The sequence below is a fragment of the Manacus candei genome, unplaced genomic scaffold (genome assembly GCF_025592945.1).
Source record: "Manacus candei isolate 608988 ecotype Guabito, Panama unplaced genomic scaffold, ASM2559294v1 h1tg000023l, whole genome shotgun sequence".
Classification (NCBI taxonomy): domain Eukaryota; kingdom Metazoa; phylum Chordata; class Aves; order Passeriformes; family Pipridae; genus Manacus; species Manacus candei.
The window spans coordinates 11761444-11778132 of NW_026138071.1; the positions used below are offsets into that span (position 1 = coordinate 11761444).

General features: G+C 35.7%; 1 protein-coding gene and 1 long non-coding RNA gene across 8 annotated transcripts in view; one reads left to right on the forward strand and one right to left on the reverse strand.

Moving 5' to 3' along the window:
* Window positions 1-8521, forward strand: part of UBR3 (ubiquitin protein ligase E3 component n-recognin 3) — a 105936-nt gene extending 97415 nt beyond the window's left edge. For all 7 annotated transcript variants that reach the window (XM_051787334.1, XM_051787335.1, XM_051787336.1 and 4 more), the window contains 5 exons: window positions 394-504; window positions 1345-1521; window positions 3110-3319; window positions 4870-5009; window positions 5629-8521. In XM_051787334.1, coding sequence (XP_051643294.1) covers window positions 394-504; window positions 1345-1521; window positions 3110-3319; window positions 4870-5009; window positions 5629-5746 — 756 coding nt within the window. In that variant the 3' untranslated portion in view covers window positions 5747-8521. The remainder of the gene's footprint in view (window positions 1-393; window positions 505-1344; window positions 1522-3109; window positions 3320-4869; window positions 5010-5628) is intronic.
* Window positions 8522-8654: 133 nt separating this feature from the next.
* LOC127471077 (uncharacterized) lies at window positions 8655-16426 on the reverse strand. The gene is made up of 3 exons (XR_007904545.1): window positions 16330-16426; window positions 15059-15263; window positions 8655-9367 (listed from the first exon to the last, which is right to left on the reverse strand). It is a non-coding gene; the product is annotated as an uncharacterized LOC127471077 (long non-coding RNA).
* Window positions 16427-16689: the final 263 nt, after the last annotated feature.

Consider the following 16689-nt stretch of genomic DNA (forward strand, 5'->3'; position numbering starts at 1 on the left):
GTACAAGTCTTTATTTTCTAGATCAGAGCATATCCCTTTGGGACAGTTTGCCTGTGCAAATCTTTTTTTTAATAATATCAGATGTGGCCACTACTGCGTTGAGAAAGTTATTGACAAATACTTCTTATATTTATGGGGTTTAATAATATGTATGGATTTTAATCATATGCCTTTCAGAAAGATGGAAAAGTGAATATTTAAGTAGAAACCCCATTTGTTGAGGGGGAAAGAAAACCTACAGAGGTCTTTCAGATTATTAGTAAAATGCTGGCCTTTGGAATGTATGTTTGATGCAGTATAGTATGCTTAAAAATATTTGGTTCATATTGAAGTTTCTTACCTAGGAGATAACTTACCTGGGACAGAATTTAGTAATTGCTTCCTGCCCTATAGGTAAATCCGGATTCTGTAGAGCGTGATCTGCAGCAGTTCTGCCTACCTTTCCTCAGGATTACAAGCCTTCTTCAACACCATCTTTTTGGAGTGGACTTGCCTAGCTGTCAGGTACAGAATGAGGGGGCCCCACCCAAATGTTTCAATCTAAAAGCTAGAAGTCAAAAAATGAGACACAAAGGTGTCTTTTTCATGGTATATTTTTTAAATCATATTTTATATCACTGTTATGCAGCATTTTTTGTCTTCTATAAATTTGTTTTCAATGTGGTTTTCAAAAAAATGGTACTGTATTCTTAAACTTCAGCAAATTCATGCTTATTTAATTAGGTCATAGGTGCTTGTCTTAAAATACCAACATACTTTTTAAAACCTGTCCAGCATTTGCAGAGATGGCATAATTTTCACAGAGAATGGAATTCAGTCCTGATTTTGCTTAATGCTTGTTAATACTTGGACTTCATTCTCAGAGGCATTGCATCAGCAGACAATTATGTTTAAGTTCCATGACTAATTTAAGTAGAGTTTTCTGCGGGTCAGCTCCCTCATTTCCTTGCCTCAACATCATCTCCTCTGTAAAATAGCTACAAGCCAGTTTGGGGTGCTGAACAGGAAAAAAATTATTGTGGAGACTGGGGCTTTCTTGTTTTATTTGTGGGGTTTGGATTTGTGGTTTTGTGGGGGGTTTGGTTTATGGTTTTTTTTGGGGGGGGGAGGGAGGTTTGGTTTGGTTTGGGTTTTTTTGCTGACCATTTTTCTTGTGTTTCAAGAGTTCAGTTTGTGGTGATCCAGGAAAACCTGAACCTTTCCTATGTCTCTGAACATGAGTATTAGCATCGTAGTACTAGAATATCTTTACTTTTTTCTTGAAATAGATATATCTTTAATAAACTGTTTAAAAATTCGGACTGTAGGTATTAATCTAAACTTCTCTGATTTCATACTAAAAAGGAAGAGGAAGAATTCACAGTTCTTGCAAGCTGCCTGGGTCTGTTACCATCTTTTCAGTCAGCTCACCAGTTCACCAGTGCCTCTTGTCTCGATTGGCCAGTGCCAGCATTTGACATGATATCACAGTGGTGCTCAGAATTGGCTTCATTTGCTGATAGACATCCAGATCAAGTAAAGGTATGTAGCAAAATTACTTCTTCCAAAATAGCCTCAATGTGGAAGCAGCTATTTATTGCTTGATTCATTATGCACATGTACTGTTGTTTTGGGTAAGGATCTGAGAATATAACTTGTGAGAGAGAAATTGTAATGAGAATTATTAGTGGATATGTGTTGAATTGGTTAAAAACAGGAAGAAGAAAACCTATCTGGTTTTGATATGATTGCTGGACACAGAAAATTGGAATGCTATCCCTAGATGATACGAAATGTCTTCTGCACCTGTAGCCACTCAAGAACATGTAGTAGAAACTTTGTCTTTTAAGAAAATACATATCAGAAGTTTTTCTTGCCTGTTAGACATTATCAATATTTTTTCATTATCAACATTGCATTTCAGTTGCAATACTGAAAAAGATGAAAAGGATAAAGACTTTTTAATAGTTGACTGATAAAAGATGATACATTTTCTCTGAAGGATAAAGAAATAATACCAAGATTTGAATTAGTGCAACTGGAATAATCAGTTTTGAAATAGAAATGTTTTGACATGAGTGCATTTTTTTTTATAACAAAGTTTCATCTCAACAATTCAAGTCCCCCTCTCATAAGTTTATGGTGTCAGAGGCAAGCCAGATGCATTCTTTACTCTGCAACATGATCTGCACCTGTGAAAATTTGAATACTCAGATTAATCTCAAAATACAGTTGCTGCCAATCTGATAGACGTTTGAGATAGATTGCAGTGAAACTGATACCATTCTTTCCATGATTGAAAAGGAACCAGGTACAAATACAGTATTTCTTTTTATTTTCTTTTTTGCATGTTAGGTTTCAAGGTCATACACTCTTCAAAAAAATTTTGCACCTTGCAGAAAAGATCCCATCTGACTGCTGTGCCTGTCGATTACAAACTCAGTAAAAATGACTATGATGAAGGAAAACACACAACAAACAAACAAAAAAAACCATAAAATGGACAGTGTTTATAAGAGCAAATGAGAAGAGTTAGGCTTTCAAAGCAGTATTTAGGTAGTGCCTGTCTTATCAAAACTTGTGAGTTTTGGTTATGTTCTTAATGGTCTCAAAATCTGTGTGCAACACAGTTCTGAAAAACAGGCAGATGTCTTCAGATATCATTTACAGAGCCTAACTTCAGTTCTGTTTTTGCAAGTTTAAGTCTAAATTTTATCTGGGAAACAGGTTTTATATTCCAGGTCAGGGTTTTGAAGCAGCACGTTGATATTACTAAGCTAACAGAGTAGGGAGTGAGAGTCTTCCCTGTCGATCACTCTTAGTCCTCTTGTTTTAGCTGTGAAAATTTTTGCATTTAAAAGGTGTCACATTTATAGAAAACATCCTTGGGAAAAGGCTTGTGCCCATTTTGCATCTGTTACAAAGGATGAAATGTGACTGCAGTTGGGCAGGGTGATCAGCCAGGAGCAGGTGACTATTGCAAGGTGATATTTGACTTCTAAATTTGTGAAATGCAAAAAAAATGAGAATTTTTAAACTGCATGCTTCTTTTCTTTGGTATTTTCTTTTCTTAGAAGTACAAATGCTTAAACAAATGCACAGAACTGATATATTCTTATTTTATTTGTAGGCTTTGCTTATTCAGGAGCCTAAATGGGACTTACCACGCCTCCTTCAGTTGCCTGAGAATTATAATACTATTTTTCAGTATTATCACAGAAAGACTTGTTCTGTTTGTACCAAGGTTCCTAAAGATCCTGCTGTTTGTCTAGTTTGTGGTACTTTTGTATGCTTGAAAGGACTGTGTTGCAAACAACAGAGTTACTGTGAATGTGTACTGGTAAGAGAGAGTTAATTCAAATTTTATAATTGATTGTCCCACTCATTAATAGTTTTTAATTCCATTGCTCAATTTGGATGGTTTTCTTTTCAAAATGTGTTTATATAATCATAGAATCATTTGGGTTGGAAGGGATCTTTGAAGGTCAACTAGTCTAACCCCCAGTAATACAGTTTAGTGCTTATTTCTGATGGACAGACAGAGACTGGATTCTGAAGAACAATTTACTTGCATAGTAACCTATTTAACCTTTTTATAAAAGTCTTACAAAGCCATTGTCTTACAAAACCATTGTTGACACATGGTTTTGATTCATAGCCAGTTGAAATTTGTTTACATTCTGATTGTTCATATATTATCTTAATTTTCCTCTGTTTTGTTTCCTTGCTTTCTGCATCCATAGAATATCAATGTGTGATTGGATTGAGTACTTTCTGATACACCTGACCACCTACTAGTGATCTACAGACTATAAATAAATAAGTGTTGTTTTAAGGTTTTCAACTTTTTCAGCAGCAGTTTTCTAGTCAGCATATATATAAGTTCTTTGAGGAACCTGAGTTGGACAACATCTAGTGTTGTTTTTCTGACTACAATAAAGGTTTGCTTTGACAGCTCTTCTCTTTATTCCATAGAATAGTTAGAGGAAGACAAACTTCATGGCCTTTACAGAACTGAGAGGAATTTGTTAGAGATATTCACAAATGAGGCATAAAATCAAATCAAAGAAATTTCAAAGGAATCTTGGACCATTTTGAAATTGTTTGAACTCGCGTTTCTCTCTCATAATGCTAATATTGTAGGAGAAGGAGGAGTGGGCAAAATTTAGAATAGAATTTACAGTTATATTTAAGGTGTCAAGTTTAATGAAAACAGAAAGCTATAAAAAAATCTATATCATTAATTAATTTTTGTTATAGTTGATTGTATTATAGCTCCTAATTGTAATAAAACCATATAGGAAGAGGGCATTTTTTAATTGCTAAAATGAATTGGTGAGTATAGATCTTTCATAGAGATGAAAGACATATTGAAAAAAGCAAGAATTATTCAAACTTGGTACTAGATTTTTAGAGACATAGACTAGATCTGTCAGCATGGATAGAGAAAGCAAACGTTTAACAATACAGACTGTTGTAAAAGAGGTAATATTAAGTTTTTTGGAATACTTTCTCCTATTCTTGCTATCTGTGGAAAATGTTTGGTAATCCTATATAATTTTCTGTACAACAACAAATTGGAAATATTGTAGAGACTATTTTTGCTTATTTTTGTAATTCATTTTTACATGATAACAAATATCCTCCCTTTTTGAGTAGGGAATGGCTGTTGCATACAGGTGTTGTTACGGCAGCACAAGACACTGAATTCTGGTTTGGAAGGAGATTTTGGGGCAGGCCATCACTTACCAAATTAGTTCTTAGTAAATAATGTGTGCATGTTATTTGAAGCAAAACTAAGTTCTATTTTTTAAATTCTTTCTGTTATAAAGTTGACAGACACTAACAGAATCTTTTCACTCTTGCCTTTCTACACCCGTAATGTTACAGCATTCTCAAAACTGTGGAGCTGGGACAGGAATATTTCTTTTGATTAACGCATCTGTTATCATCATCATAAGAGGCCATCGTTTTTGCCTTTGGGGTTCTGTTTATCTAGATGCACATGGTGAAGAAGACAGAGATCTTAGGTAATGTTTTCATTACAAGTGTGTTTCATTGTTGCCGCCACTGTGTAGATCAACTTCATCATGTGACATGCAGTAACAGATAATGATAGATCTCTGCCTTCCTTGTGTGGAAGAATGGAAAATCCCCATTTACTGAAAGTTGGACTGATTTTTTTTCCTTTGGGCTTTTGGGAGTTTTTTTGGCCTAAAGGTGGTGTAATCGTGATCTTTGAGTTACACACACCTGGCACCCAATAGACAGATTCCTATGTTGCCATTCCCAATGACAGTCAATCGAGTCTTGCACTGGGAAACACTTGTCTTCCAAAGGTGTTGTTTGGCCTTTAATCAAACAATACAGTTGGACTCCAGTGTTGGGAAGGAGCATAACTTTCAAAATACTCATGGTCAAGAAAACAAGTGATTGTTTCTGGATTCTGCTATCCAGTGTGAGGAAGAGAAGTCCCAGCAGTTATCCTATTAAAAGCAAAACTGAAAGCCCCTCACCAATAAAAATGCACGCTTACCCTGTGAAAAAAGTTTTATGAATACCATTTGTTGATTATACAATGAAGCATATTTCTGTTTATTTGGTATATTAACCATTTGTTTTCTTTTTTGATTTTTTCCCCCTCTCCAGGCGTGGTAAACCCCTCTACATATGCAAGGAAAGATACAAAGTGCTTGAGCAGCAGTGGGTGTCTCATACTTTTGATCATATCAATAAAAGATGGGGGCCACATTATAATGGCTTGTAAATCATCATCATCATCTACACCCCATATCACTGCTGTTACCATGAATGAATGCATCGTGACCGACAATAGCTTTAACCGAATGGGAGTTTGGCTCTTTGGCGCGGGGTGAAGTGGGGTATGGGCATAAAAGGGAAATGGAACTTTGTCAACATGTGAAATCTTTGCAAAACGAGCTGTTGTTGCTACTAAAGAATGATATAATAATTGAAATTAAATCCTCAAAATGGTGTGAGCAATCTGATTGCACTCAGTAGTCCATTTTGCTTGTGTTTTTTTAAAGCCCATTATTGTTAAGAAGCACAAATTTTACGTAGAGTTATTTAGAGGCTCCAGGGGTAGCTGTCAGGTTTTTATTTTTCTCTGCATGGAGTTGAGTTTTTAGCAATTTTTGCTGAAACTGTGTATATGTCTACTACATTTACTAAATATGTTGGATAAAATTTCTTCGCCTTTTTTGTGTTGGCTTCAGGTTTTTGCTTGATCGCATTTGTAATTAGACAGGTCTGTAAAACGATTGTGAGACTGCATGGTAACAATTGGTATGAAAGCTGAATTTTAAAGAGAATTTCACTTATAAGAGGTCTATTGAAATATTTCAGGCATTACTGAAAATGTATGCATTCTCAGGAAATTCATAATTTTTTTTCTCCATGAATAAATGAAATAGCTGTACATTAGGTTTCTTATTGCTCTTAATCTAATCCAGAACACACATTCTGTCTTCTTTTTTTTTTTTTTTTTTCAGAAAGGAGATTTTTTTTTCATATAAATTGAATAAACTTTTAGTGATAACATACAGAAACATAACATACAGAAATTGCTGTATATAGAGAATTTGTATGGTGCCCAACATAGCAGATCCCAGTTATAAGCATAACGACCATAAGCCTCCTGTCATTCCAAACCAGATGTATGTTTCAGAATGATTGGATTGGGAATGTGCAGGCTATTTTGAAAGTGAATCATAATTTTGTACCTTTGCTGTCATTTCAGGAGGTTCCTCTATATTGTATTTGTTGAAAGTAATCACTGTTCTTTCTGCTTGGTTTCCTAAAAAAGGAAAAATAAATAAAGAGAAAAATCAACAGAGGTAGTAGCCTGGATGAACAACCAATGCATGTGCAGCCTCACTGGATGAATGCCAAAAGAGTTTATGCTTAGAGGACTAAGAAATTCATGAGAACAGACATGACTGGGCTAAACCCCACAGTGTAAGTAGGTAGGAAAGACTGTAGTTAAAATACTGGTATGTAATATATTGCTACTAATGTTTTTCACAAGTGTTGGACATTCGTTGGCTATTTCATACAGTACTACCAAGCAGTTCCTGGTAGTTTTGACTTTCATAGCTTGAGTGTAAAATAAAATTTATATGTGTAAAATAAAAACATCTTATGATAAAACCACAAAGAAAAGAGTTCCCCAGTGGAAGTCATTATCTAGTGAAAAGTGTATAGGGGAAATAAAATTACTGTATAGCAATCAAGAACAGACTGAAGGAAAAGTAAGTAAATACAATGAGTTTTTCTGAATACCTGCAATTCGAAAACCCTACAATAAAGGATGCTGGTTTTTATACATACATATAAATATATATATATTTCAAAAGTATTACAGTACTTCCTGTAAGATTAGAATTACTCTGTTTCACCGACTAAATGGCTGTCTTTTCCAAAATAGTACTTTTTTGATACTGTATTATAAGTTCTGCCTGTGATATTTTTGCATTGCTCATTATGAATATCAGGCCATTTTGTAAATGTGGTTAAAGAGCAAAAAGATTCTTTACATTGCCAGCATAACATTATTACAGGGCTCCTGAACTTGAGTACATCTGTAGTTTGAAGCTCCAATGCTATATATACAAGAGATAATGTGTCCGAAATTTGATTACTGTGTTTTATTTAAAATGGAATGTTCTCTGGTTGTGCATATGGATGTGAAGTAAAACTATTAGCCTTAACTTTAACATCTGGGTATTTCATAGTGTTTATTATAGTACTGGTGAATTAGTCACCAGTCGATTTAAAAACAACAACAACAACAAAAAATTACTTGGTTGAAAAATTGTACTTGAATATCCTTGCATGCTGCTAAACAAGAATTTTTATTTCCCCCATAACTTTTTTAATCCTACTTTGTTAAGCTAACCTTGAAAAATAACAGGTCCAAACTAGAGTGGTGTGTGCGTGTATTACTCAAATATTCTGGTGTGATATCCTGTATGAATGATCATTTAAGTACAGTACATTACTGTAGAATCTAAATCAACCTTGATAACACATCAGAAGATTATAAAACTAGGAATACAGTAATCAGCATTGTAAGATATGTTAATAAAAGTCTACTGTCAATCTGTGTGGTCATGAATTTTTTTTCTCTCTACCTCGGTCATCCAAAACAACATTGAATTCCACCCAATAGCCAGGCAATTATTTAAATATGGAAAGCTTATGCATGCAAAATACTTTGCATAGAGAGTAAACCTGGTATGTGTTTTGATTTGTTACTTACACACAGTCATGTATTTTGTATTAGTAATTTGGATTATTTTAGTCGTAGGTATAGCACTTAAAGTTGTGCTTAATTTTATGCCAGCTATTACAGCATTGCTGCTGCAAAATGCTGAGGTTAAAATGTTGAGTTGAGAAACTGTACTTCTGGGATAACTGTGCTTGATCTTTTCTGTCAAATCTGTTTCTGGAATAACTATTTCTTTGATGAATGTACATATTTATGTATTAAATTTTTCCTTTTCTTTTGACCTTTGAGAAATTTGGTGAAACAGTTGTCTTTTTGATCTTGACCTATGGATAAAAGCATCTGTCACCATCAGTGGTGGCCTGAAATTGTCAGTGAATATTTTCATCATCCCTGCAATAGGAATCTTGCATAACTCACAGTATTTCACAAGGAAATTACATTTTTTTCTTTTAAAACAGGATATTTTCCTGCAGTATCCAACAAATGTTCTTTCAGAGTCCCATGAGATCGGTTTCTGTTGTGTGTATAGTTGCCAGAGGAGGCTGAGTTTTGTGCTGATCTTCTTAGGATTTAGATCTAATTTTCATCTAACCCAGATTCTGCAGTCCTGCTTTTTGCTTTCTTTTCTCAGAGGTGGGGGTAGTGATAAATGAAGCCTGCCTGAGCATTAGCATGGATAAGAATGAAATTATGCTGTTTGCAAAGTAAGAAACCTACAGGAATGAGCTGACCCAGTATGTGGAGGTTCACTGCTGTGAATTATCAGGATATGAGGAAGTGCATTTAATGAGAGGAGGCTGTCTCTGTGTGACAGTTTGTGTTGTTTGTTTGAGTGAGATTGCTCACTGCAGTCAGTGAGATCCACACTGCTGGGCTGAAGGCCACGCTGCACGAATGTCCTTTTGGGAGGGCACAGTGCCTGAAGTCCCTACTCACGTGTTTTCTCAGATGCACAGTTGTTTCCCTGCAAATTCTCTTACTCCGAGAAGAGTTCCAGCTCCTGCAAGTTCAGCCTTGTGACTTCCCCAGCCTCTTCTCTTCCTGCAATGTCCTTTCACTGCACTTGTCATCTTGCTCGGTTGTGTGAGGTTATCAGTTGCTGCAAATTGATGTCCTTAAGCAGGAAAAGCATATTCTCTGTGAAGTCAAACACTTCATGAATTCTTAGCTGTAGAGATGGGCCAGAGTATTTTACCAAATTAAAAATCCTTTTAATTGATAAGTTTTAACTTTTCTATTATTCACTGTATCATTTGTACTTTCCTACCACTAACAATTCGAAAGATTTAATGCCATATGCTTTAAATATTGCAATTCTTTGAAATACTACTGAGAAAGCAAAAGTTAATCTTGTTAAATAAATGATAGTTGCAAAAGGCTACCCTTACTACCCTAAAACATGTCTTTCATGATGTATGCTTTTGCATGGTACAGGAAAATATGGGGAAAAAATCCCACTCTTTTGAAAAACATTTTAAATTTAGCTCTGAGTTCCAGTTAAAATGTCTCAAAATGAGCTTTTCTTAAAGTACCATTATGTGCAAAGCCATTTCCTGTAATTCTGTCACTTGATGTAGAGCAGACTGGTCTGAATTTGTGAAAATTGGGAGCTGGTTCTGTGGAAACCTCTCACATCACTGAATGATTTACTACCCAGTAAACAACTTATTCCTTTTGTCTTTATCCCTTGTATGTACCACATGGATGCCTAACCTTTCCATTTCCACTGAGTATGGAAACAACGTTTGAAGAACTGCAGCTAATGGGTTTCTTTTTCCTTCTTCCATTACCTGCTGTTATGGAGCAGGACTTTTCTGGAAGAAAACTTTTCCTGTGAAATAGAACTCTGTCAGGCAATGTCTTATGCTGCCCATAATGTCTGTGTTAATTGAGCTACTGGAATTGCTTACATCACTTGTTATTTAATACATTTCCTATCATAGGATGGCTTGTTACTACTGAATTTTTTAAGAATTTTGATTGAAATCAGTTATGCTGAGCTTATTCCTCATGGTTGGATTTTTTTTATTTTTAATGTTTGAAAAAAAAAAAAAAAAGCAAAATACCTTTCAGAGATTAGAACTGGAAAAAACAAGTAATCTCCATGCTCAACACTTAGAAAAACTATTGTTAAAATATTTACTGTCTCTATACTATGGCCTTAAATCTGGTGACCAAATGTGTATGGGTCCCATTTTAATGTAGAACGGAACTGAAGCATTTGCCAAATCAGAACAACATGTTCTTGGGCATTACTTGTTCAGTATTGGCAAATACGTAAAGCAGATAATGAGCCTTTGCCTGTTTTTTAGTTGACAGGGAATATCCTTTGCACCTGGCTGTTGAAGCCACTAAGTCTGTTTGCTGTGAGAAGTGTTATTTTCTTTCTGTTTCTTTGAAAAACTGGAGCTCTCTTCTTTTATGCCTTTGTTGTGTCCATGTTGTATATGCAACTACTTTGTTTCTCTAGTATTGCACAACAAAAGAAGCCTAAACCAGCTGGAGAGTCCTCTGCAACTGTACAGCAATACTTTTCAAATAAGATTGCATTTTCTCAGAGTACTTCATGCAGAGATAGCCAGGGGGTACAGCTTGAAAACTAGTTTGTAGAGAGTGTGGCTGCTTTCTTGCTCTATATTGCGGGTCATTTTAGATTTGTTACGCATAATTTGAAAACTTAAAACTAACTTTGCATTTTTTCAAAGTATCTCCACAGACCTTAAGAGATACTGTCTGTGTTCTAGGACAATTTTCTGTTGTTCGAGAGAGAGTTTAGTGTGGAGCTGCTGTTTTAATCTCAGCTCTGCAATGAGGTATTTGGTGAGAACTGCTCATTAATAGAGACATGCAGGTTTTGTTAAACTAAGCTTTTCAGGGCAGCTGAAGGAAGTGTTAATAATTGTTTCATTTAGGTTCTCTAGCTGTCTACTTTATCCTGTTGGTTTTGTCTCAACTTTTGTAAGCTCCTTTAAGACAGGGAACACCTCGTGTTTGGATCAGTAAGTAAATCTTAAGTGCTGCTCTAATGTTAGATCAACTGGTGTTAGAGCAAATCCAGGTAGTAGGATCTTCATCATCAAAGAAATATATGTGCACACAAGACTTAAGCAAGATAGAGTCCTTTTCATGCTTTCTGCATGTTTTCAGACTTTGCTTCCTTTAACCTCATATGTCCCTTGTCCCACAGATATGTTGGCAGTAATCAAAATCAACAGGAAATTTAAATGGGGTTGTTTCTCATAGTCAGCTGTGACTGGACATAATAATCCCTCCTCAGTATCTCTACATCATCTTTTTTTGTCCTGCCAGAAGCTGCTTTCTCAAGAAACAAATACTTTCTGAGCATTAAAGAGGCTTATTGCCTTTCGTGAGTCTAGTGCAGTATTCGTACAACTGATACTTTCCAGCAGATGACTGATGTAATTCAAATAACCTTCAAATAACCTGGTTACTCAGAAATGGCTCCTACTTCCACTTTACCCCTACTTGGATTGGGTATTTTTAGTTAAATAATAGCAAGATTTCATACAGAAAATTTTCCTTATACAAGGAAAAGAGTATTTTAAAAAAATTAGAAGGGTGCTATTTTAGCAACACTTATTTCACAGACTGGTATTCTTTCTGGTTTAATTCTGGGCAAAATTAGGAACCATTAATCAGATTATTGCATATAATTTTACAATTCTTATCTGTCTAAAGAAACAAGTAAGAAATCCAAAGCAGTCTGAAGCTAAGGTACTGAGTAATGCTGCTCTTCCGTGGGAGGATATTTCCAAGAATGCGGCAATACATTTTTTTTCACTCAATGCTGCAGAGCTGTGTTGCATCTTGTCCTCAGAAACATGTCAAAAGACATGTTAACGTGTGTGAATACCAACAAGGTGGTTCCCCTAGCAACAATAAATAGCCCACTCAAGTGATTTACCCTTGTAAGTGTGTGGCAGGAAAGATGGATTTTGAACACTAAGGGAACCATTACATGTAAGAAGAAAAACAGCAAATAATAAAATAGAATCATCCTAGCCAGCATTGTTGTTTATTAGAATTGTATACAGCATAATTATAGGGAATTTGCATAAGATATCCTTAACATGAAATATCATCTCATTTTACTCTTTCCTTCTACAGCTTTTAATTTTCTGCACTATACGGGGGGAAGATTGTATCTGGGAAGAGGTAAGGAGAAGGCACTTTGGTTCTTTGGATAAGTTTATCTTCCAAATTTATAATTATGTCCTACATACTTACTCAGACCTAGCATTTGAGTGTTACAGGCCATTCAGTGGTTCAGATAAATGCATAGGTTTAAACATAATAACAGGCACATCGTGTGATTCTTAGGGATGTTCCACACAGAGCTAAGAGTTGGACTCTATGATCTTTGTGGGTCCCTTCCAACTCAGAATATTCTGTGATAATAATAATTTTAAAATAATAATTAGCTATGGGATGTACAAAGCAAGAGTAAGGATTACTCTAGGGAGCATCACACTCCAGCTCTGCAGAATAAAGAGTAAGTTGATGATATATGGGAAACCAGACTTGTGTTATGGAAGAGCTGTACACAAGGTACCACTAACTGGTGCACATCACTTGCTAGACTCTATATGGCTCTTTCTCTTGGAATTAGTATCTAGAGCATACAATGCTCTAGAAGAGTAGGCTCTTCTGTGTGTATTTTTGTTGTTGGCTTTTAAGTCCTTTGAGTCACCTTTCCTCTGGAGTTTGGAGCTGGGAATGAATCCAATATAATTCCAACTCCCTGTGGTTCAGCAATGCTATTTACATTTCAGTGCTATCGCTACATCAGGCATTCTATCTCCCCCCTTCTGTTTCCAGGCGTCTGCCTGAGGTCTGCAGTTTGTGCTTATGATTTGTAAGGGCTGGACTGTGGTTATGTACCTCGCACTTTAGTCTTGGCTAGCACTGTTATATTGTTGCACTGCTTCTCTGCTCTTTCCCAGCGGTAGTGTAATTATTCTTTAATGCTGCCCTGCCACCTACACAGTTTTGCTGAACTTCTCTAGTCCTTATCTGAGTATTCTGCAGCTGCTGGCTTCTTCTTTAAATCATCTTTGAATATATGCATAAAGCTCCAATATTCTTCTCATTGCTTCCTTTGATTTCAGAGGCAGTGGAACCCACTCTTATGTTAACATTGCTGGTATTTAATTTCCTTCATTGCTGAACAATTTTTGAATGGAAGTGTTCTCTCCTTTTCAGTCCCCTTTGCTGTTTTTTGTTCTATCCATGCTGTAAAACTCCTCAGTTGCTTTGCCCTTGCTGTCCTCAGTATTCAGGTAATGCAGTAGTTTTGTATTCAGGATTTTTCTACTAGTGCAAGAGAAGAAAACTAGATGTCTCAGCTAGAGCAATGGTGTTTGTATGCACAGAAACATTAAAGCTAAAAGCTGTCATTTCAGATGTCAGTCTAAAAACCTAACTGCAATAAGACCTTGGCTACCAAACCCCTTACACACAGTCTGTTTTCTTCAAGATAGTAAACCCTTAAATAAGGTGCATTTGCATTTATTTAAAAGCTAAGAAAGGAAAACCAGAGCAGCACCTATGTGACCTGGTAGCACAAGACAATATGAAACAATACACCATAACTTGGATACTTAGAGTTCACAGTGCTGTATCTATATTTGCATACAAATATAGGTAAATTCAAAACTGCCTGAAGATTTTCACAAAAGTAGTATGCATTTCAGCAGTGTCCTTAAATTCTCCAGCAACTGTTTTTTCCCTTCCAGCAAACCTGTTTAGTATTATTACATTAAATTCTGATTCACCCGTGTTTATGATGTGTGTAGCTTAATGCAATCATGCATTCTTGTAATCATAAGTCCATCTCCGGACAAAGAAGAATGCACACAGGATGATCAGGTATTTTAAAAGCATGAAGTCCTCCTAACTTTTAAAGGAATTTACTGTAGTGAATGTTTGTGTATATCCATTTAAATAAAGAGATTTTAAGATTTCAAATCAGGGTAAGACAGTGCATCTCAACTTTTAATTACAGATAGAGTAGGTTACTTTATAGTATGTTTTGAGAATAAAATCCCTCTATTTATAACTTGTTACATGTTTCTGTGTAAGTCAGTATTGTATGACAATTTAAACATGAGCAGATTCCCACTTAATGATCAGCCACTGAACGCTTTCACGGAATACCCTTTGGATAAGCTCATCAGTTAAATACTGTAGACTATTTACTGCCTATGAAATATTTTGTTTCCATTCAATTCTTGAGGCTATAGCATTTTATAAAATTTCATTTAATAACAGCTTTTCACCTTCTGGCATCTACCACGGCCATAAAAATGACAAATTATTTAATTTTCTAATGTATTCTAAGAGTAGGAATGGCTTGCATTAGTGCAGCCATTGTATAATGGGTCTGTCATTACTGCACATGTAATCAGAAGCACTACAACAATTAAGAATTGTTTTTTCTACCTGAGATTTGCAAGCAATGATAAAAATTAATAGCTGTACTTAAATATGGCTTGTTTTGGTTTGGCTTCAGAATAAGTAATGTTCATGTAAATTGTAGTTTAGGATGGACAACACTTCCCATGACTGCAAACAGTAACATTAACCTTTATAACATTACAAAAATGAAAGGATTATGTGCTTTGGTATTTACTCCTGCTGAAATTGAGAAGTTAAGCTAAGGGGGGTTGGGTTGTGTTTGGGTTGTGTTGGGTTTTTTTTTCATCTTAAATTGCAATAAATTAGCTGCCTTTTCAAATTCCCCATTATCGTATTTCTGTAATCCAGAGATGACTCTACTGGCAAGTTGTGAGTTTCAGTTGTACTTACAAAGCCACTGCAATGAAAATTGCTGCACCATGGAAGACTGTTGTGTGTTTGGAAATCCATTGTGGGATATGAAGTCTATAACCATACCACTTGTGTAGCTCCAACAGTTTCGTTACCCAATTGTGACTGTACCCTGACTGTAAACAAGGTATGTTGAACAGGCTGGCAGGGTCTGGAAAAGGAATTCTAGATGGACTGCAAGGACCTAGTGAAAAGGGGGAAATAAACCATCAGCATCAGAACAAAACAAGTAGGTACAGGGAGATAAATAAAGCAGATTAAAATATGAGGTTTTGTAACAGAACTCCCAAGCCAAAATCATTTAGTGATAACTGAGGAAATTCCAGTGGTTCAAAAACCAACATAAGAATCTGTGAGAAATCTGGGAATACGCAGAGCTTCTAGATTCTGATTATCAAAGAATTCTTGGGTATCCTGAAAAATACATGCAGAATACTACATGTAGATGTTATGTTTGCTTGAATCTAGGTGCTTCTTACATAACTTCATAAAAAAAAAGTATTGATGCTTTAGAACTTTATGCACAACCCTGTTAGACAAGCCTGTTAGTGGTGATGTATGTCAATATTATTATTTGCTGTCTATGTTTGAATTTGTTGTTACAGTGTTTATATAATCCTGTGTACTATAGGGCCATTCACGTAAGAGTTCGACTCAATGATACTTACGGGTCCCTTCCAACTCAGAATATTCTGTGATTCTGTGATTTTACAATTGCAGACAACAAGAGAAAATAATGGCTTATGACAAAGACTTTGTATACTCCAGTATACAAAAATTCAACAAAACAGTAGTGTGAAATGGAGCACTGCGCAGCAAAACTTCTGGAGACTGTTGTATCACCTCAAATTCTAATGCTGTCATGGGCTAAATTCTGAGAAAATGCTTAGGATTTACATTTCCTGCTGACCATCTGAACCAAGGTTTGACATCAGTTATTTTCAGTTTTGATAAAGGATTATCCTGATATAATTTACTATAATGTGGATGGTAGGGAAAAAAAGTGTGCCCATAGGATTACAAAGCACGGAGTTCACTAATCAAGAGAAAGGTAAAATAAATTACTGTACTTTGGTCATAATGATAACAATTCACTGTAAGAAACTTAACACTGGTAGATCAAAAGGTAAAGGTGGTGCTGAGTTTTGCAGAGAAAATGCCATTGCTCCTCAGTCTTTAAAGTTTGCATCTTAAATAATTACAAAAAGATCTATGGATAAAAAAAATTTTTAATTATAAGGATTACTTACAGACTACTGTTAAATATAGATAAGAACCAATGCTTTCATATTTGAAGTGGTACTGGATGCTGTGGAGTGAGTCACCCTCGCTAAGCTGATAGATACAGCAGTTGCTCTCCTTGTATCAGATTGTATGAGATGGGTACAGTTACAACCTCCATGGAAAAGCAGAGGGTGGTCCTGATGAGCTGGAAAAACGCAGAGAGATTGCTGCAGAAAACTGAGTGAGAAAGAGCCCCTGTGATGTGCTCACAAGGAAAAAACCATGGGCATATTGAGCAAAGGAACAGCCTCCCCTTTTACTAAGATTTTTTTGTAAACAAAGAAAAGTGTCTAAGAGAAATAGCTACCTGAGTTTCTTCTCATCAG